Here is a 22,282-nt window from a genome sequence, read left to right as displayed (position 1 = left end):
TGACATCGATTAACCAGAAACAGGTTCAACATTCCCATCCCAAAACAACAAACAACAACAACAACAAACTCAAACTCACGAACCTCTGTCATGCCACACACGAGACCGTGCCGTGACGTGCCCACGTACAGGGTTCTGGTGACGTCACGGACAAGGACACCGGTGGTTCCCTTGGAAACCGCAACCGACTGTTTATTTTGGCCGAAGTTTCATTCGCAACGGCGGCTTGGCTTCCGTTGGACGTGAATTTCACTTTTCGGCGTAGATTTTCCTTTTTGTCAAAATTTTCAGTGGTTTTAAATTATTCAGAGTGAGCATTTGGAAGTGAAATGGCCAAAAAAGGAGGAGTCCAGCAGCTTCAGGCTGAGATAAACACTGACGAGGAGTTTGAAAAGTTCCTGGAACGAGACGGTCTGCTGGGTAACGAAATTGATGATTCCGGGGCAAAATGCCACAAACCGTGTTTCAAAAGGGCACACTATTCTTTCCTTCTTCCCTCAAACAACCGCAGTGATGGACATCTACACGGACTGGTGCGGTCCGTGCACCGGGATGGTGAGCAGTTTGAAGAAGATCAAGCTCGAGCTCGGTGGTGACAACCTGCAACTGGCAGTGGTAAGGCAATTAAACGTTCTTAAAGCTTGTTCTATAACTAGATTGACCCCAGCAGGCACGGTGTAGTGGGGTGAAGCTTATTAGGGAAGGACTTTGTGCAATCAATCTTGTTTTATGTATCGTGATGACTTCTTTGTTGGGTATTTTTTCACAGTGTAAATCCGATGACATCGAAGCCCTAAAGAGATTCCGGAACAACAGTGAACCGACTTGGTTGTTTGCTTCGGTAAGTTTAGTATTTATTAATTTGGAAATAGCTTTTTAGATTCAATAAAATATTTTCCCAGAATTTGTTATAGATCTTGCGTACTTTTTGTAATATCTAGAGTTTTTTAAGTCAAGTCATTTCACATGGGGACCATCCATAAACCACGTGGACACTTTAAGGGGGGAGGGGGGGTAAGCGATTGTCCACGCTCCATACAAAAAAGATTTTTTTTGTATGGACAATTGTCCACGAAGGGGGGGGGGGTTGACATTACCAAAAAAGTGTCCACGTGGTTTATGGATGGTCCCATGTTTATAAGACCTTTTCAAAAAAACTCTACAGTCCAGACTCGATTATACGAAGGGCTAGCAAAAAAAAATACTTCGGATAGTCGCTTCTTAAGATAATCTAATCACGAAAAAAAATATTTTTTCGTTGCCTAATTTTCTGTTATCTATAAACTACCCTGAAATCGTCGCTGTCGTGCTATCTTGCCGTATGACGATTTTGGACCAAATTGAGTTAAGAACGCAATTTTGTGCAGCTCACCATGCCTCATCTTTTGACCATTACAGATCCCCAAAAATCAAATTCAATCCTGAGATATTCAACAAAAACCTAAAAACTTCGAGCATTTTTGTCACTGTTAATATGAAAGAAGTTTCATTCTTGTCATGCTATTTTGACACAGCCAGAAAATTGATGTAAGTGCGAAAACTGGCCAAAGGGATTTCAGGTCAGAACGCGTTTGACACGTGTTTGTTATTGTTTACATTGCTTGCTCTCGTTTTTGTTTATTCAAGGTCAAACATTAAAACGCGTTTTGCTCGAAACGTCAAAAAGCAACGTATGCACGACAGCGTCGAAATGATTCAGCAATTAAGGAATCATCAAAATAAATTTGACTAATATTGGGTCGAAACTATTGGCACTACGCCCCCCGGGGCATGGCCTTCCTCTAACGTGGGATTTCTGCTCCAGCGCCTCTGACGAGACAGGAGAAACCGGGACCGACGTTTTACTTCACCATCCGATAGAAGCTCAGTGGATAAGGCGGGAATCGAACCCGCGTCTCATAGCATCATCGGGATCGGCAGCCGAAGCCGCTACCCCTGCGCCACGAGACCCAATATTGGGTCACAGAATTCAAATTTGAAGAAATATAAAAAATCCGATTTTTTTTTGTTTCTGATTCGATTATCAGAAGTCCCATAAAACCATCGGATAGTCTTAACTTCGGATAGTCGATGCTTCGGATAATCGAGTTTGGACTGTATATGTAGCATTTTCCAGCACAGGATATCAACAAAAAAATACCTACTAATATGTACCCTGAATTCGGTCAATTACAAGTTTTTTTTGTATGTTACACGGAGAGACCGGCCGGGGCAAATCTAAGAAAATCTTGGTTAATTTAACTAAAAGTATGGGTTAATTTTTTACACAGCTTTTTTTCAACAATCGATTGTTGATTTTGTTAACCCGAAATTGCTGACCACCGATAATTAAAATTAACTAAAAAAATACTTGGAATTGCCATTTTTGTTGGTTAAATGGCCGAAAAAAAATTCTAGCAGTCGACTGCTAGAATATTTTTTTCAGAAAATTAACTAAAAATTTCTTGTTTTCAGCTGAAATATTGTGGAATATTCTGTTGAAGACTGGCTGGGAAATGTTTTTCAACTCTTTTTCAACAATTTTTTTTCGTTGTATCAACCGAAATATTTTTGCATGCAGCAAATTATTAGTATTTTTATAACAAAACATTTCTTAATTAGACATAATTTATGTAAGTGTTGATATATATTTTCTTTAATTATCTAACGATATAGGCTGGGCCGAATTTCTAGCTATATTTTAACTATTGTCTTACTAGAATTCAGAAAAATATTCGTACATGTAGTCAATAACTAGCAGTTGTTAGCGATATTTTTATTGAATTTGCAATAAATTTTGTAATAATGCCTCACAAATTAATGCTGAGTGTTTTTATTTTCGCATTTAATCTGCCTAAAAATTTAACGTTTTGTACTAATTTGTTTTTTTTTGCATGAAGTTGTTAAGTTACTGTTAAAAGCATCAAAACAAAACTTTTTTTTAACTGTTGTTATAAAACATGTAAAGTTTGATTAATGTTTTAAAAAATTACGTTGCATTAAACTAAAAATAATGAAAAGCATATTACAAATTTTGTTAAACATATTTAAAAAAGATGTTTAATTTAACATGAATTCCTGAAAAATAGAAATCGAGCAAAATTTTCACCAAGTTTTAAGCTTATATTTTTATTATGTTGTATAAAATTAAGTGTTGTATCCACTTACCATCACTGTGAAATCATCCGATAAGTCATCATCATCTACAATGGTCTCAGGTTTAGTTATTTTTCTTGTGGTTGGAAACAGAATTTTCACTAAGGTGAACCTTTTGCTGCAAATAGACATGTGAAATGTATTAGTAATTTAATACAATTCAATTAGTGTTTATTAGTAAATAATCAATTTACAATTTCGTGTTTCTTATAACCTAATAGAGTTTTGGAGTTCCTTTCATCTATGATTTGAACTATAATTCATTTTGATGTAATTGGATATTCTAACAATGGATTTGACATTAATTTAATACAAAATTCTTAATTTCGGCTATAAACTGAAAAAAGGAACGTAAATAAATGATATTATGTTGAGGAAAGAAGAAATATCAATAATGCTACTTACCAAGCTTGCATTAATTTAACAACTACTTTTGGCAACACACTTTCATTGCATTTGATTCAATTTACTTCGATTCCTGAAAGAAATATTTTGAGTTTTACTTACCAGTTTATTGAGCAGTCGTATTGCAACAAAACTTTCAAGATAATAATTATCTTCTTTTATATATTTTATATATTTTTATTTTTTTTTATATTTTACTTCATCTCTATTTTTTATGTTGTTTATGAAGCTTACACATGGCATTTCTATGTATTTTATAATTGATGATTCTGGAAAAAAATAATGGTTCATTAAGATTTTATCCGTCGTTAGCACGAAGTTTTTTAATGATTCAGTTTTCTAATAAGAATCACATTAGATAAATTATTGTGCAAAAATAAACCCATACTTACTTGGATTAACCAACATTTTGTTAAATTTGCCCGGGCTGCTCTATCCGTGAAGAGTCGGCCCGCATTTCCCTTCTATTGCCCTCTCGTTCCATCAAACATTCTTCTAACATGTTCAACTCACTCGCATTGGAGGTCCTCATGGCAAATCGTCCTCTTGCTCTTCATAGTTTATCACCTGCAAAGAAATCATCAACAAACCTACTCACCAATTCCACCTCCCCAGTTGCAACACTTTGATGTGCCACTTCAACATTAGCTAAATAGTGTCAGTTTCACCTTTCACATCCTCTCACTTCATAATTAACAACACAAACTCAACAAATCGACCGCTCTCGTTCGAATCCTGACTTCAAATGACAGACGTAAACAAACCCAAGTTCATCTTTTAAATATTCAACCAAATGTAAATTATATTCAACCAACAAAATTTTTGATTTTCCTAAAACCAAAGCTAACAGTCGAGCACGTTCATTCGAGTTCGGGAAATCTGTTAGCTTTTTGCCTCTAGCATTTTCAACAAACAGGTTATTTAATTAATACTAAATTTTAGTTATTCTAACGGAATATTGGCAGTAACAAGTACGTTTTTGTTAAAATTAACGAAAGTAAAATCATCAATTTTAATTGTTAAAATTTCTGGGCACGGTCTCCGTGTATGTTCTGACTAAAAATGTAGGAGCCATCCCTATAAGAAGTCATAGAAGGGATTTTCTCATTATTTTTTTTATCTTCACTTTTTATTTTACTTTTTAATACAAAAAAACTCCGTTTTGACTAGTTCTTTTAAAAGCGTTTAATAAAAACAACTATTTTTTAAATAGAATATTTTGACATTTGAGCAATTTTCTACGAAATCGGTCGATTTCGACCATTCACCTTTTTTTTGTATTTTATGATCAAAGAAGCCATTTTGTTTCATTATTTCTTCCATATAAAACTCCATACTGTAACTAATGAATGAGTTTGCTGATTGATTTGGTGTCTCCGGCAAAGTTGTAAGTATTGATGGACTATACAAAATTTGTTAACTATTTTTTCCGTTTTTTTTTATTTAAGAAACAATATCCCATAATCCGCATTTTTTGATTTATTTTTTTTATTTTTTTATATGCAAATTTTAAGCCATAGAGAAGTTAGGACAAAAAATTTGCCGCTTATTAATGGTTTTTTGACTTTCAAGTTTTTAAAATATAAAAACTGAAATCGAAAAGTACTCTAATTTTTTTTATAAAGTGCATCGTCTTCAAGATAAAGCCACCTAAAGTTTAAATTTAACTGTTATTTAACGGTTTATCAAAATAGTGCCCTGATTGTCCATACCTCAAAATATTTTTTTCGGAAAGTTCAAAAATTGGCCAATAAACTTGCCTTGGAGACCTTCAAGATTTAACCTCTGGTTGTTGGAAAAATGAAACAAGAAAATTAAAAAAAATATAGGTCTCATCGAAATATTCCCACATTTTCTACTGCCAATTTTCAATGCTAAAATATGAAGTATTTGACTCTATAAAGTACTTTTTGATTGAAAATATGATTTTACATTATAATCTGAACTCAAAAATTTTGTTGGACTGAAATTTTTATTTTTTCGAAAAAAAACTTTGTTAATATATACCTAACTTGGTAGCAAAATTTTTCTTCATACTTCTCTATGGCTTGAAAGCTGCGATTTTTTGTCCCCAAAAATATAATTAACAAAATTCAAAAAATTAAACCACGTGCCTATTTTTTAAATACAGTGGAATCTCTCGTTGTCGGTATTGAGGGACCGTCGAGAAAGAGGGTTATCAAATTATAGAACGAAAAATCAAAGCAATCTTCTTGAAAGGACTGAAAATTCTATTGACAGCTGGAGCAATATTGATATCGAGAAGATCGACAGCCAGAGAGTCCACTGTAGTCCTTATCAATGCCTTTGCCCAAGACACCAAAGCGAGCAGAAAATTCCTTCAAAAGTTATAGATCCGTAGTAACAGTTCAATAGGGCGAATCTGCGTTTGTAAACAAGTCTATCCCTTTTGCTCAAGTGACAGTGGATAGACTGCTTGTTTACAAATGCAGATTCGCCATATTGAACTGAACTGTTAACTGTTATACCGTTGGACATAAAAATAGGGTCGTAAGCCCTATGTCAATTTTCGTGTACAACGGTAAAAAACACGATTAAAAACCATTTCTGATCACTTTTTATCATTTTAATGCAAAAAAAAATGACAAGACAACATTTTGTCGATGGATCAACTATGGTCCCCATGGAACGAACTGTCAAGTTGGAACTTTTCTGTCAAGAAGTGCCATGAGGTTATTTTTTTGAAATTGATTTAAAAATCAATTTTAATATCTTTGTGGTCGTACAAAGGGTCATTGTACTCAGAAAAATGTACTTTACCGTTATGAACAATAAAATCAGCAATCTTAACTTAATTTCAGGACCCAATTGTCATAGGGCTTTAGGACATTATTACAGCAGATTTGCAAGCAACTCTGAAAAAATACTCGTGCGTCATTCCGTTTAACCCACTTGAAAAGTCAACAGTCAAAATGAATAGATTTACTCCATTCAAGGTTAATCCCAGTGGCAACCAAAAACAACAAATAAAAAAAATCTACCTTCTGCATTAATAGCACTCAGTCATGACACAGAAAAAGTTAATTTCCCTTTCCGATTGTATATTTTGCTACTGTTCCAACTGAATCTAAATCAAACGTGAAGAGTGGCCCCAAAAAAGTGCAGGAGGAAACAAGTGGTATCGATTTTACTGTCAACAGTTTTCCGTAAATTCCAATTTCAACTGTTGCCCGAACCTTTAGGTCGGTCGTCATAGGTCACGTCCCACCATCAACTCTTTGAGGCAACACCACTCGCATAGTAACGATACTTTAGAGTGCTGATTTAGTGCTAAAAAATTGCGCACGCAGCTAGCTAAAGTATCAATGTTTATTGGGGCCAAGCCCGATTTCAGCAAAGCTTCGTTCTAGAAACGCACAGCTTGGTGAAGCCCTCAACATGTTATATTCATCGGTTGTAACTAGAGACATTATAGTTTTAGTGCGTTCACGTAGTCTCTCTATCAATTCAGGGGTTCCGAAGTGAAGCAGCCTAAAAATGAAATTATTTTTCTAAACATTGTACGAGGCTTTTCTTTTCATTTTATCATTTTTTCCTCTGTGGCTTGAAAGAAGACAGTGAGTAAGACAGCATCTCTCTGTTTTCTCTCAATTGCTTGCGTTAGCTCTACCTATCTCAAGTTTTCTCTAATTTCCTCTTATAATTCGGAGTAAATGTTGGCAATTAATGTAGTGGGAGCTTCCGAAAAGCAAATTTCAACGTTTCAAGATTCAGAGAACCTCTGCGCTTTCATCATCATCGTCGAGCAGACACCAGCCCAAGGTATAGGGGAAAGTGGGGCAAGTGTAACAAGCTAAGGAAATGCTCGTTATAACCCATTAAAAAGTTAAAAAATCTATCGGATTTTATCATAAACATCTTATTCTAGGTCTTAACTAAGACTTTGTCAGAGCAACTTTTTAAAAAATCCTGTTTTTTAATGTAAAAAATTGATTTTAAAAAATTTGATTTTCCGTACGTTCTACTCAACTAGTGGGGCAAGACGAACAACCCGTTGGGACAAGAGGAACAATGCATGAAAAAACATGTTAATTTGCTAACAATTGAACTGTTATCACTTAAATACATCAGATTAGAATGTATTTGAAAGGTTTCTTCCATTTTTAGATTAAATAATAATGTTTTGCTAAAAATTTTATCGTTTTTACGAAAAGAAATATTACTTAGATGATAAATAGTAAATTTTCATAATATCACTATATTTTGTATGGACAATTTTTTTAACAATTGTTTATCAGTTTTTAAGTACTTTCATGTATTTATTTCCCAATAAAATATGTTGTTGCAGCAATTCGTAATTTTTTCCATACTAAAAATCCATATGGTACACTTGCCCCACCTGAACAAGATTTTTTAATAGCTCTCAACAAAAATAACAAAAAGTTAAATCATACTTTGTAATAGGTTCATGGCATTGGTAGGGACACTACTGATCTAGGAAAAAAAGCATTTTGATAAAATGTGCCTTAAAACGAATCCTAAGCCTTATTTTATACTTTCCAAATATTATAAGAAAACAAAGGTTTTGAAAAAAACTTCATTAAATCTTATGCCCCGTGGCTTTTACGTCGTTTTGGCGGTTATGTGTTAGTAGAATCAGCTAATTGCATTGCTAGCAACAATTCCTTATACTGGAAATAATCAAAATTGTAAAAATTACGGCCGTACGAGCGATTGTTCCTCTTGCCCCATATGGTCGTCTTGCCCCACCTTCCCCTACTAAACCGCACTTTGTGAAACTGTTGCTTCAACAACAACCCCAGCGTTGTCTTTTCCAGTGAAAGGGTTGAAGCCAGCCAAAAGACGCCGCAGGGACGCAACCGGCACAAATTCCTCCGACGAAGGCTTCCCCAGGATCTCGCTCCGGTGAAGAGCTTCGCCGGTGCTTCTTGTTACATTAATGCCAGTGTAAACACGACAAAACTGAACCGAGCACGCGACGTAAAGTGCTTCTTCTTGCTGCCATGCTGGATGGGAATGCCTTTTGCATGAAAGACCAGATATTCGAAGCATGCTGCTGTTGCTGAAGTGTGCAAAGGATTGTGGAGCGTTTTATTGGAGTGACATAATCTTGCGTGCAACAACGTTGTTGAATGGTTGTGGTTGGGAGTTGCTGGTTCGATGTTGTTCTGAATTGCGAGAATAACGAATTCATTTACGCTGTCTGTTTATGTTTGCGGGCAATATCGTGCACATGTTTGGTCCTTAATTGGTGATTTGATGTGGATGATAAATCACATCAAATCACCAATCACATCGTTTTTGAAAATCGTACCATGGGATTTGAATACTTTGTTCGTGGTTCCCTTTTTCATGAACGCTTGTTCACGATATTGGGAACTCTTTTTTTCTCCGTGTAAGGACCAAAGAGCCAGTTTGTGTCATTGGTTCACCCATACAAGCAAACAAGTATACAATTCTGGCAGCTGTCCATACAATAGTGGTACATTTTCTGATCGATTTGGTGTCTTCAGCAAAGTAAAAGGTAGGTTTTGATGAAGAATATTCAGAAAAAGGAGCTCGAAAAAATTCCGATTTTCAAGTTAACACAACTTCCAAAAAAACATATTTTGGATATTCTTACAGCATTCTTGCAGAAATGATCCACTGTTATAGCCGGATTCTGGCAGAAGCAGCTCTGCTAGAATATTTCGTGATTGGGAGGCATTTGGAAAAAATGATTTTTGAAAAGTAGGTCGTATGAAAAATTTAAATGCAAGGGTTTCCAGAAGCATTTGTTTCTTGCCAGTCAGCCAATAAATGACTCAAATTACTGGGTCAAATTGATTGCTTACTTTAATAACTTATTTACTTTGAACTGTTATAAAAAAAATATTGATTTATTGCGCAATTCTCACTAACTTGGACTTCGCACTAAATTATTGCTATCGATCGCACTATTGCGACTAGTCAAATTATCAAAGCGAGCCGGTGTTGCTCATCTGTAATTCGCAATTTTAAAGTGCGATTGTCCAATTTGGTGGAAACTGCGACTGGCAATGTAAATAAACAACTGCTGGTTGCCTAGTTTTTTGAAATTTTGTTGTTACAGTGCAAGAATCAATATATCAAAAAAAAAACTAACTTAATCCACCTATGTGGTTGGTGCCTTCCTCACTCTTTTCCAACAATGGGTGATAAGTGATATGATGGGTTTGGACACAAATTTCGTCTAATTTCGTTAAGTTCCGGAATACAAAAAAAAAACAAACATGTCACTCAAGGGCTCATAAGTTGCATCATAAGTGGTCAGAATTCGAGATAGGGTTGCCAGATCTTCAATGTTTGAGACTCGGCCTTTCAATTACCTTACCAACGATGGGTCGGATGATGGATCCGGACATTGTTTACATACATTTAAGTGAGATCCAGCTACAAAAAAAAAGTGCATAAATATCACTTAAGTGGTCCGAACTCGAGACAGGGTTGCCAGATTATCAATGTTTTAAGCTCGTTGGAAAGTTCTTTTGACTACCTAACCAACGATGGGTCGGATGATGGATCCGGACATTGTTTACATACATTTAAGTGAGATCCGGCTACAAAAAAGTGCAGAAATATCACTTAAGTGGTCAGAACTCCAGACAAGGTTGCCAGATCTTCAATATTTTAGACTCCTTGAAAAGGTCTTTCGATTACCCAACCAACGATGGGTCGGATGATGGATCCGGACATTGTTTACATACATTTAAGTGAGATCCGGCTACAAAAAAAGTGCATAAATATCACTTAAGTGGTCAGAACTCGAGACAAGGTTGCCAGATCTTCAATATTTTAGACTCCTTGAAAAGGTCTTTTGATTACCTTACCAACGATGGGTCGGATAATGGATCCGGACATTGTTTACATACATTTAAGTGAGATCCGGCTACAAAAAAGTGCATAAATATCACATAAGTGGTCAGAACTCGAGACAGGGTTGCCAGATTATCAATGTTTTGGACTCGTTGGAAAGGTCTTTCGATTACCCAACCAACGATGGGTCGGATGATGGATCCGGACATTGTTTGCATACATTTAAGTGAGATCCGGCTACAAAAAAAGTGCATAAATATCACTTAAGTGGTCAGAACTCGAGACAGGGTTGCCAGATTATCAATGTTGTAGACTCGTTGGAAAGATCTTTCGATTACCTAACCAACGATGGGTCGGATGATGGATCTGGACATTGTTTACATACATTTAAGTGAGATCCGGCTACAAAAAATTACATAAATATCACTTAAGTGGTTATAACTCGAGATAGGGTTGCCAGATTATCAATATTTTGGACTCGTTGGAAAGGTCTTTTGATTACCCAACCAACGATGGGTCGGATGATGGATCCGGACATTGTTTGCATACATTTAAGTGAGATCCGGCTACAAAAAAAGTGCATAAATATCACTTAAGTGGTCAGAACTCGAGACAGGGTTGCCAGATTATCAATGTTGTAGACTCGTTGGAAAGGTCTTTCGATTACCTAACCAACGATGGGTCGGATGATGGATCCGGACATTGTTTACATACATTTAAGTGAGTTCCAGCTACAAAAAAGTACATGAATATCACTTAAGTGGTTATAACTCGAGACATGGTTGCCAGATCTTCAATGTTTTATACTCGTTGGAAAGGTCTTTCAATTACCTAACCAACGATGTATAGCATGATGATGTTTGGTTCAGTTTACTGCCATTTATTCAACTTCTGAAAATATGCGAAAACACATTTTTATACATAACTTTTGAACTACTTATCGAAACTTCAAACAATTCAATAGCACCGTATGGGACCCTAAACCAAGTCGAATGCGACTGGTTTGGTCAAAATCGGTTCAGCCAGTGCTGAGAAAACGGCGTGACATTATTGGTCACATACACACACACATACACACACACATACACACACACATACACACACACATACACACAGACATTTGTTCAGTTTTCAATTCTGAGTCGATATGTATACATCAAGGTGGGTTTTCGAGCTTTAAATAAAAAGTTCAATTTTGGAGCAGGATTATAGCCTTACCTCAGTGAGGAAGGCAAAAATTAATGGCTCTAAACAAATTATCACAATGTTATTTAAAAATTGCTCACCCGATAATTCTTTCAACAATTAAACTATTAATAATAAATTACTAAAAATCCAAATTACGCTAGTTTTTTTTATTATTAAAAAAGAAAATTTAACAAAAGTTTCAAGTTTTTACATTTACACAAAAATGGGGACAAATTGGGTCCTAAAATGAAGCTTAGATTGCTGATATTATTGTTTAAAGCGATAAAGGTTATTTTTCTGAGTACAATGACCCTTTGTACGACCACAAAGAGTTTAAAATGGATTTTTAAATCAATTTTGAAAAATTATCCTCGCGGTCCTTCTTGACAGAAAAGCTCCTACTTGACAGCTCGTTCCAAGGGGACCATAGTTGATCCATCGAAAAAATGTTGTCTTGTCAATTTTTTTTTTTTGCATTAAAATGAAAAAAGTGATCAGAAATGGTTTTTGATCGTGTTTTTTACCGTTGTACATAAAAATTGACACAGGGCTTTAGTACCCAATTGGGTACTAAAGCCCTATGTCAATTTTTATGTACAACGATAAAAAACACGATTAAAAACAATTTCTGATCACTTTTTTTCATTTTAATGCAATTTTTTTTTGACAAGACAACATTTTTTCGATGGATCAACTATGGTCCCCTTGGAACGATCTGTCAAGTAGGAACTTTTCTGTCAAGAAGGACCGCGAGGTTAATTTTTCAAAATTGATTTAAAAATCCATTTTTGGTCGTACAAAGGGTCATTGTACTCAGAAAAATAAGCTTTATCGCTGTAAACAATAATATCAGCAATCTAAGCTTCATTTTAGGACCCAATTGAACTATTTCTCAAAATTTGAACTTTAAACAAAAAAGAAATTGTGAATTACTTGCCATGTGTTTTTTATTTCATTATATATCAGTACAATTGTTTTGTAGTCATTAATTTTCTTAAATCAAAGTTTTTAAGTATTTTTTCGCAAAATGAAACCTTTTAACCATACTGTACAATGTGATTTCATAAATAATAATGTTGTTTAACTGGTACATCATAAATTTTACATGGTTTCAGGTTATTGGAAGTCTAATTCCACCTTAATTATGAAGATTTTAGGAAAAAATTGCACCTTGATTTTTCGAGCCAAACATAATTTTTTTAAATATATAAATAGAAATACTAACAGTCTGATTTGAAAATGGTGATAGAAAAAAGTTCGGTAATTTTTATTTCCAAATTTGATTCTGCATTTATAAATGGTATTTTTGAAATTTTGTTTAACAATATTTATGTATTTATTTGCAAAAATCTCTTTTTATTTTCAAACAATTATAATTTCTTTTTTCCAGATATTTCAGGAATCCAACTTTTAAGAATCAAAAGTCAAATAAAAAAATCGGAATTTTTCCTGCAACTTACATAAGTAACGTACAGACGAAGTTTCTTTTATTTAAAAATTAAACAAGTGAAACAAAAATGAAAAATAATTGAGATTTTCTCTGAATTTGCTTTTTAACTGCGGTTTAATCATGAATTTTTATTTCAAAATTTGATGAGTTAAAAAAACGATGTTCTGTGATATTGTTGATGTATGGATTAATTTAAAAATGATAAAATTGTATTTGAATAGTAGCAATATATCAATTAGTTTGAAAACAAGGTAAAATATGTACTTTTTCAAGATTTAACCAAATGATTTTTTTCATTTAGCAATGTAATGGGGTCATTGGATTAATGCAATCTAATAATTAGAGCGGCAATCTAATAAACTTAAAAAATAATTGTGATTGCTTAAGGAAGAGCAACAATTTCATTATTCTTGCATTTTTTTTATTTAATGAAAGATGTATAGATTTAGAAATCACAAAACTTTTTTCTCTTAGTTTCTTGTTGTTTTTGGTAAGCAGCTAGCAACATATAACAAATTGATTTTTAAATAAACGATGTGTTTATATAAATTTACTTTAAATTTGCGCTTCAAAACAAGTCAGATGATTGCATGTTATTTAAAGTCCTTAAATTGCACAGCACTGTATAAAAGTTTGTGTAGAGAATATTGGTGGACAAGTGGGCATACAGAGTCAGTCTTCTTTCAAATCTTTGTGTGACACTCTTATTTAAAATAAAATCAAAATTATTTATGGTTATAACATATAATTAACAAAAAATAAAAAGATTCGTTTAACGAGTACAAGTTTTAATACATTTAGTACCCTTAATAACTCAATAACAATTGGGTAATGAGCATGAGCATGAGCATGAGCATGGTTGACTGCCAATGAGCTGCTACTCCGTTATTGACAGATCAGCTGAAGTTAAACAATGAATCAAAAATGATCAGTGGGAGCCAACCATCCGTTCACTGTTTAACCCCTGAAGACCCCGACTTTATTAGTCAATACTAGCGCCCTCCCAAGAAGCCTGCAGTTCAACGAAAGGGAGGAATGTTAGTCCGATAGTTGAAGTTGCAGACTCATCAAGCACTCAGTTTTTCGCTATATACTTGTTGATACCGCTTGAGACCGTTGAATCCACAGCATCTCCTTCAAGCATCACGTGATTTTTTTTTTTTGGGTTAGTAGGATAAGGTATTGGCTTTTCGATGCCTCCCGAGCTACGATGCTATGGGGAGGACTTTCATAACAAACCCGTCGGCGAGCCTTCCGAGCAACGATGCTATGAGAAGGTCTTTCTAATTAGCACACCAAAACACTCGCGCACAGGTATTTAAATACTGAATAAATGTAATTTTTCATCACGATTACCCAGACGACATTGATGATATAGGAAGGACTTTTTTACAGTCATTTACAGTAATACTTAAACTTATTTTAATGCAACAATTCACACGACGTCGTGCCTCCCGATCAACGATGATGTAGGAAGGACTTGAGCAAGCCAATCAGGATGAAACACGAAATAAAATTCTTTTCTTTTCACACACAATGCCACATAATTGACCGCGCGTCACCACCCAACAAATTGAACTGATTTTTTTCTCACTCAATAACAATTGGGTAATTTAACCCATTAATTACTCTAATTGCTCTAACCAGCATAAAATCAAAGTGATGAATAATTATATTTCAGGCTGAGGCCTTGCTGGAAACCCTTGTTCAAATGCTGTAGGATGGCCCATACGATGACCATTTTTGAAAATAGTTTGCTGAAATACAGCGAATAAAACGAAAAACAACCAAGAAAATGATGTTTTCAAAGTATTACTCAAACAGAAGCTCATTTCCTATTGCCAATATCTCAAAAACTCCGTGGTGCAATTTGCAATGTTAAAAAAACATCGGTAAAATTTTATGATCTTTGCACTTTATTCAAAATTGAAGTAAAGAATGTAGTAAAATAAATAATTGGATAAGATTAATCTGGAGTTTTTTTAGAAGGTGAAATAAACAAAATTTTCACTTTTGCATGTTAGGTACAATGCAATGATATTGTTTTTATTGGACCTTTTAATCTTTTTATCCGAATAAATTGCAGAAACAAGGGTAAATCAGCTGTCTCAATTCACCCCATGTGTCGGTAATATTCATGTAAACTCCCCCAATTACGATTATGTAATAATTTATTCATGATGTTATATTTTTGTATAATGCCTCTAATTTCTATTGAAGTTATGCATCGCTGCTGTTTGAACAAAAAATGCATCAACAGATGCTACTTTTCCAGATCATGAAGTAATTCCCAAACTGTAACCTGTAAAACTCTGTTACGAACCTGTCACGCGTTCCCCATCAACCAGTCAGTCAAATTGAAAAATTGATTTGGAAAAGCCAGTCCTCCCACACAAACTCCCCCTCTGACTGCACTAACTGTTTATTTTCCCGCCCATTCTCGGCTAATTCCTCTGTTTCATACCGATATATCCCGCTTGCATGGCCGTGGCTGGATAAAGTTGCTCGATTCGCAAACAAATCAAAAAACTTTTTTACGATTCCAAGGGAAAATGCATGGCATGCGGCGCAAAGTCAACTCAACCCAACGGCGACATCATTATTGGCCCGTCGTATGTTTGTCCCATAAAACTGTGTTCGTCGTTCGTCCGTGGCAATGCAAACCAATAAAAATCAAGCAATTTATTCGAATTCATGGGCTTTTTTTCCTCTCTCGCGTTTGCAGCATGCTAAAATCGTTAACCTCATGTACGGAACAAACGTCCCCAAACTGATCAACATGATCACCGAAGAGCTGGACATTGAGCTGAAATGTCGGGCCGGCGAGGTCGAGCGGAAGTACTACGAACTCCACGAGTTGACACCGGAAGAGCAGGAGCGGGAGGACGCCAAGCGGGCCATCGAGGAGAACGCCGAACGGATCGAGAAAGAAGCGGCCATCAAGAAGCGGCGGGATTACATCATCCACGTGTTTGACGAAATCATGACCAACATTCCGGACATGGGAATCACGCTGTTTATGCCCCACGTTCACAAGGATGTCTACAAAAAGATGAATGAAAATGCCGAAAAGCACGATTTGCACTTTAAGGAGAAGCGACTGGTTCATCTGAACCCGAAAATGCTCGAAGTCTTGCACTTTGACTGCGAGAATCCCATCGAGGACGACATTTTCGAGCACATTTTCTACAAAGACGTCCAGGCTTACGTTTGGAAACTCCAAGAGGACGTTTCGCGTACGCCCGAAGACGTCATCGCAGATTTTGTCCAGTTTCTAACCGAACCGAGCGAAGTCCTCGATGCCGATGGAAACGTCGAAAAGGTGATTCCGCCGTTGATCGAACCCCTGGAGATGCACTACAACCAGAACGATGGTACGTGGAAGCCACTGATCAAGAACCCGCCGAAAAAGGGCGCCAAGGGTGCCAAACCGACGCCGGAGTTGGCCGCCGCGACCACCTCGTCTGCGAGTATGTCATCCTCGAAGGAAACGTTTGACGAGGAAAGCTGCCCCAAGATGTTCATTCCGGGAATTTGGAGCCCCACGAACAGGAGGGCGACGGCGGCACTGTTTTATCTGCTGTTTAGACATGTGAGTAATTTCTTGATTTTGTAGATGAGTAATTCTCTAGATTTTCATATGTTTCGTCGCTCCATACCTTAAGTGACGTGATTGGTGCAAGGGCGTCTAGGCGAAGCTTTCTTTCACGCGCTTCAAATTGTGCGGTGATTGAGGAATGCAGACGGGTATTTTTTATTCTTAGCGCCGGTATTTGTAGCAGTAAAATTCGTGCAAAATAAACTTTACTCTTATTTCTAGAGATAATTATTATTTTTTTGTTGTCGAATTTTACCCACCCCCTCTTTGTCACGATTTTCCTATAATGAATGCATGTTATGTCACGCTTGCTCAGGAGTGATAAGTTCTACTTTTCAGCATTGAAATGGGTACTGAAAAATTTGATTTCTCATCACTTGTATTGCAATTTTAATGATGACTAAATAGATGGACATTTGACTTCAAAAATTCCATTCGAAGGGTGTTGCAAAAACAAACTTGTTTGCAACTCGCTTCGGCGATAATCTTATCGCCGATGAAGAACGACAAGGCCGTTGCAAATATTTTTTGAAGTTTATGTCCCTCGGCTTTGGTCTCGACCCCGAGGGGGCAAAAGAATAAAACAATATAAAAATTTTAATAACTTGCCATGGTCTGAACATTTGAAAAAAAAAGTATTTTAATAGTAGTTTATGCTACAAGTTGCAAAAAGAGGATTTTTTCAGCACGAGTCGTACATTCATCCAACGAGGTTCACCGAGTTGGATAAATACGAAGAGTGCTGAAAAAATCCAGTTTTGCAACGAGTTCCATACAACATTTTTTGCAATTCCAAAAAACACACAGAGTGAAATTTTATGTCAAATTTTCATGTATTTTGTCAATAAATCGTTTAAATCATTTTTTTTTTGAAAAGTGTTACTTTTCGAAACAAGTGCTGAAAAGTTCAACTTTTCAGCACCCATTTGAGTGCTGAAAAGTAGAACTTTTCAGCATTTATTTTAAAAAGAGTTGCTATTCGATTCTGTTATTTTTGGTACAGCAAAGTAGGCTATTTCGTCGTTCAATAATGACAGGAAAAGTAAGATGTTTCACGACGGAATTGCAAAAAATACATTTTACACCTGCCCAGTTGTTTTGCAATCAATAGTTTTCAAAATATCCAAGTATTGAAGAGATGCTGTACATTAGAAATCCACAAAAATTGAAAATATTTTTGTTCGACTTCAAATTTCCTACGTCGTGTCTTCAATTGATCCAGGCGCGTAGAATCCTTCAAAGTAAAGAATAAAACAACTCGTTTGTGTGGCTGCTGAGCCAACCGTCTCGGACGGTAGTCAGAGCGCGAAGAGGCAGAAAATGTAATGCTTTATTGTTCTGATCAGTACAAAAGTAGTAGAGAAGTAACATACTCAGGACGGACACAAATACCGTCTTGCACGAACAATTTTTGATCGAGCCCAGACATGAAATTTTGATGCTGATTTTAAACGCAGGAAAATGCATTTGTAATTGTTTTCAATTTTGAAGTTTTTTAAAAACAATTTTGTTTTGCCCCGGGCTGATTTTGAAGGAGGGGGGGGGGGGAAGGGGGGACATAAACTTTCAAAAATATTTGCAACGGCCCAACCCATTTTAAAATCTTTCATTTTAAAGTTAATTCAGACACTTAGAATATATTTTTTGAAAATGTAAAAAAAAAAATATCAATAAACTTCAAAATTTTAAAGGAAATAAAAGTCTAATCAACTAAACCCAATTCGAAATGCATTTCCATGCATTTAAAACCATATTCAACTTGTCTGGGATCGATCAAAAATATTTTCAATTTTTGTAGAATTTCAATGTACAGCACCGCAAAAAAATTGTATTCGGCGAAAAAAAATCTCTTGAATACTTGGATATTTCGAAAACTATTGATTGCAAAACAACTAGGCAGGTGTAAAATACATTTTAAAACACTTATTCAAATGTTGAGACCATGGCGTGTTATTTCAATTTTTATATTTTTTCATAATTCTTAATATGGGTATCAAACAAAGCGAAATTTATAATTTTTTTAAACCCTAAAATTTTCACAAAATACCGCTTTTAATAAGCATAAGCATAAGCATTGGTGCCCACCCGCAGTTGCTACACCGTTATTGACCATCTTTCCTCACTTCGCAACTTCTCAAAGGCCCCTATTATGCTGGTCAATACCAGCGCCGGCCACGACCAGAGGTAGGGTCACGGGGAAGTGGATGGGAATGTAAGTCCGATACTTGAGTGATAGAGACCGCCCAATCGACACAAAATTCCGCTTTTAATACGAAAATACTCAAATTTTGAAAATTTGCAATATTGGTATCAAACAAAGCAACATTTTGCATGCTTTTCACTATATTAGAGTTTGTATTGTTGAAAACTACAATTTTCACAAAATACCGTAGTTTTTCGAAAAAACTAAAATTTTCAAAATTTGCAATATGGGCATCAAACGAAGCGAAATTTTGCTTTTGCACTATTGAGCAGTTCTCTCAGATTTCGGTCATTCGATTTTGTTTGTATTTTTTAATCCGAATGAAACTTTTTTGGTGCTTTCGGTATGCCCATAGAAGTCATTTTGATATGTTTTAGAGGGCATCTTATGCCAACTTTTCAGAAATTTTCAGGTTGTGCAAAAAATCTTTGAGCGAGTTATGAATTTTTGAATCAATACTGATTTTTTTCAAAAGATCGAATATTGGTCGCAAAAAATTTTCAACTTAATTTTTTGATGTGAAATCAAATTTGCAATCAAAAAGTACTCTAGTGAAATTTTGATAAAGTGCACCGTTTTCAAGTTAAAACCATTGTTAAGTAACTTTTTTTAAAATAGCCGCAGTTTTTCATTTTTTTAATTAGTGCACATGTTTGCCCATCTTTGAAAAAAATATTTTTGAAAAGCTGAGAATATTCTCTATATTTTGCTTTTTTGAACTTTGTTGATACGACCCTTAGTTGCTGAGATATTGCCATGCAAAGGTTTAAAAACAGGAAAATTGATGTTTTCTAAGTTCCACCCAAACAACACACCATTTCCTAATGTCGATATCTCAGTGACTAATGGTCCGATTTTCAATGTTAAAATATGAAACATTCGTGAAATATATCTATTCGAAAAAAATATTTTCAAAATTTTTAAACCAAGACTAACTTTTCAAAAGAGCCGAACATTCAATATTATGCCCTTTTAAAATGTAAGTCCTGGTTTAAAAATTTCGAAAATATTTTTTTTCGAAAAGATCGGAAAATTTCACGAATGTTTCATATTTTAACATTGAAAATTGGACCATTAGTTGCTGAGATATCGACATTAGAAAATGGTGTGTTGTTTGGGTGGAACTTAGAAAACATCAATTTTCCTGTTTTTAAACCTTTGCATGGCAACATCTCAGCAACTAAGGGTCGTATCAACAATGTTCAATAAAGCAAAATATAGAGAATTTTTTTTCAGCTTTTCAAAAATATTTTTGTCTGGAGTGGGCAAACATGTGCACTAATTTAAAAAAAATTAAAACTGCGACTATTTTTGAAAAAGTCTCCTAAAAATGGATTTAACTTGAAAACAATGCACTTTATCAAAATTTTACTAGAGAACTTTTTGGTTGCAAATTTGATTTTACATCGAAAAATGAAGTTGAAAAATAATATATTTCGATTTTTTTTTTTAAATCAGAATTGATTAGAAAATTCATAACTCGGTCAAAAATTTTTTGCACAACCTAGAAATTTCTGAAAAAAATGGTGTTTTTTGCAAATCAATTTTTTTTAGTGACAAAAAGTTAAATAAAAAATCACAAAAAAAAAGTTTACCGTTTATCATTTTTTTCAGTGTAGTTTCAGTATATCCATACCTACAACTTTGCCGAAGACACCAAATCTATCAAAAAATTCCTTCAAAAGATACAGATTTTTGAATTTCCATGCATCGTTTTTGTATGGACAGCTGCCAAATTTGTATGGAAAATTATATGGACAAACTATAACTACCGAAGGCACCAAAAAAGTTTCATTCGGATTAAAAAATACAAAAATTAAAATTCTAAAAAAGATCGATTTCGTAGAGAATTGCACTATTGTATTTTTTTTTTTGAAAATACAAAAAATTTCACAAAATACGGTATTTTTCGAAAATACTCAAATTTTCAAAAGTTTCTTCGGTTGATATCTTAAAAAGTTTTAATGTTTTCAGATAATACGGTATTTTGTGAAAATTTTAGTGTTTTCAAAAAAACCCTAAAAAGTGAAAAAGCATACAAAATTTCGCTTAGTGTGAAACCAATATACAGTCGACTCTCTGGTTGTCAATATCCAAGGGACCATCGAGGAAGAGAATCATCAGTTTACAGAACGATGCAAAAGGAAGACTCGAGTGATTTTTTTTTTCTTGATGCTTTGCTATGGGAGAGAATCATGGCAACGTCCAGCAAACAAAAACAAACTTATGTCAAACACCCTTCAAAGCTTGAAATTATTGACTACCGGAAGAGATTTTTGAAGCAAACAGAATCCAAGGGACCGTCGAGGAAGAGATCCTTCAAGCAAGAGAAAATATCGAGGAATGAAAAGAATTGGAGTATGCAGATTGAAGGGACTGAAGAAATCATCGATAGATGGAGCAATATTGATATCGAGAAGATCGACAGCCAGAGAGTCGACTGTAGCAAATTATGAAAATTTGAGTACTATCGAAAAAATATGGTATTTTGTGAACAATTATTTATTTTGAAGATCGGAAGTGTTGATGCTCCCCTTTTCTAAGTCGATAAGGAAACATCTCCACGGTATCCCTAAATACGTTTCGCTTGAAATAGTGCATTTTTTTGGGAAGGTATAAGATCTAGGATTCGCTCTAAGCAAGCATTGTTACCATTGGCATGATTTTCATAACTCCAATCCCACTTCCAGCTCACCGACCACTTCCTTCCGCCGGACCCGGTTCCGGAACCGCCCCACATCTGCATCGTGTTTGACGCGTACAAAAAACGCGATGTGTTTGAAGTGGCGGAAAAGTACAAACGCGATGTCATTTCGTACGGCTTTTTCACCACCGGCGATCCCAAAACGGCCGAACTGATCGCCAAGACCACCGAGCGGTACGTGCGCCTCAAGCCCAACGTAAACGACAAGCTGATTCTAAAGTGCTCGAAGGCGACGAGTCATGCGATGCTGGCGCTGACGGCCGTTGGTCCGTGCTACATTAGTCAGAACGCGGTCGAGGGACAGGAAGAGTGCGCGCTGCTGTTTCCGCCGAATTACAACAACATTGAGGAGGATGTGGAAATCGAGGCGGATACTAAGAAGAAGCACAAGAAGAAGCGACGGGGTAAGAAGAGTGACACCTCGGTTAGTACGGCGGATTCGGGGACGTCTTCGACGCCGACGGCCGATGGGCAGGGTGAGGGAGGTGAATTGGGCACCGTTGGGGAAGGTTCCAACGGGGAGGAAGGCGAAACCACTTCTTCGTCGACGAATTCACCCGAGAAGACGGCTGATGACGGGGAGGAGGCGAAAGGTTAGGGAAGGGAGTTTCTTCAAATAAAAAAATATATCGAGTTTTTTTTATGTTTTTTGCTTATTTTTTTAGTAGTTTTGCAGCGGAAATGATGCTTTAGGAGTGTTTTTACCTAAATAACAAAATAAATATCGCCAACGGCGCTTTCCTGTGTGTGTTTGCTTAACTATGATAGAAATCGTGTATTTTT

The 22,282-nt window shown here is 35.5% G+C and overlaps 1 protein-coding gene across 1 annotated transcript; it reads left to right on the top strand.

Annotated features, from left to right (window-relative positions):
* The first annotated feature begins 200 nt into the window (after positions 1 to 200).
* LOC120423756 (uncharacterized) lies at positions 201 to 22,142 on the top strand. The gene is made up of 5 exons (XM_039587671.2): positions 201 to 420; positions 512 to 615; positions 770 to 841; positions 15,720 to 16,586; positions 21,486 to 22,142. Exons 1-5 carry the CDS (start codon positions 330 to 332, stop codon positions 22,095 to 22,097), a joined length of 1,746 nt encoding a protein of 581 aa, XP_039443605.1. The 5' UTR covers positions 201 to 329; the 3' UTR covers positions 22,098 to 22,142.
* The last annotated feature ends 140 nt before the right edge of the window (positions 22,143 to 22,282 follow it).

The sequence above is a fragment of the Culex pipiens genome, chromosome 2, assembly GCF_016801865.2.
Source record: "Culex pipiens pallens isolate TS chromosome 2, TS_CPP_V2, whole genome shotgun sequence".
NCBI classification, from domain to species: domain Eukaryota; kingdom Metazoa; phylum Arthropoda; class Insecta; order Diptera; family Culicidae; genus Culex; species Culex pipiens.
The sequence above is the reverse complement of the archived record's forward strand: the minus strand, read 5'-3'. Positions and strand labels throughout refer to the sequence as shown.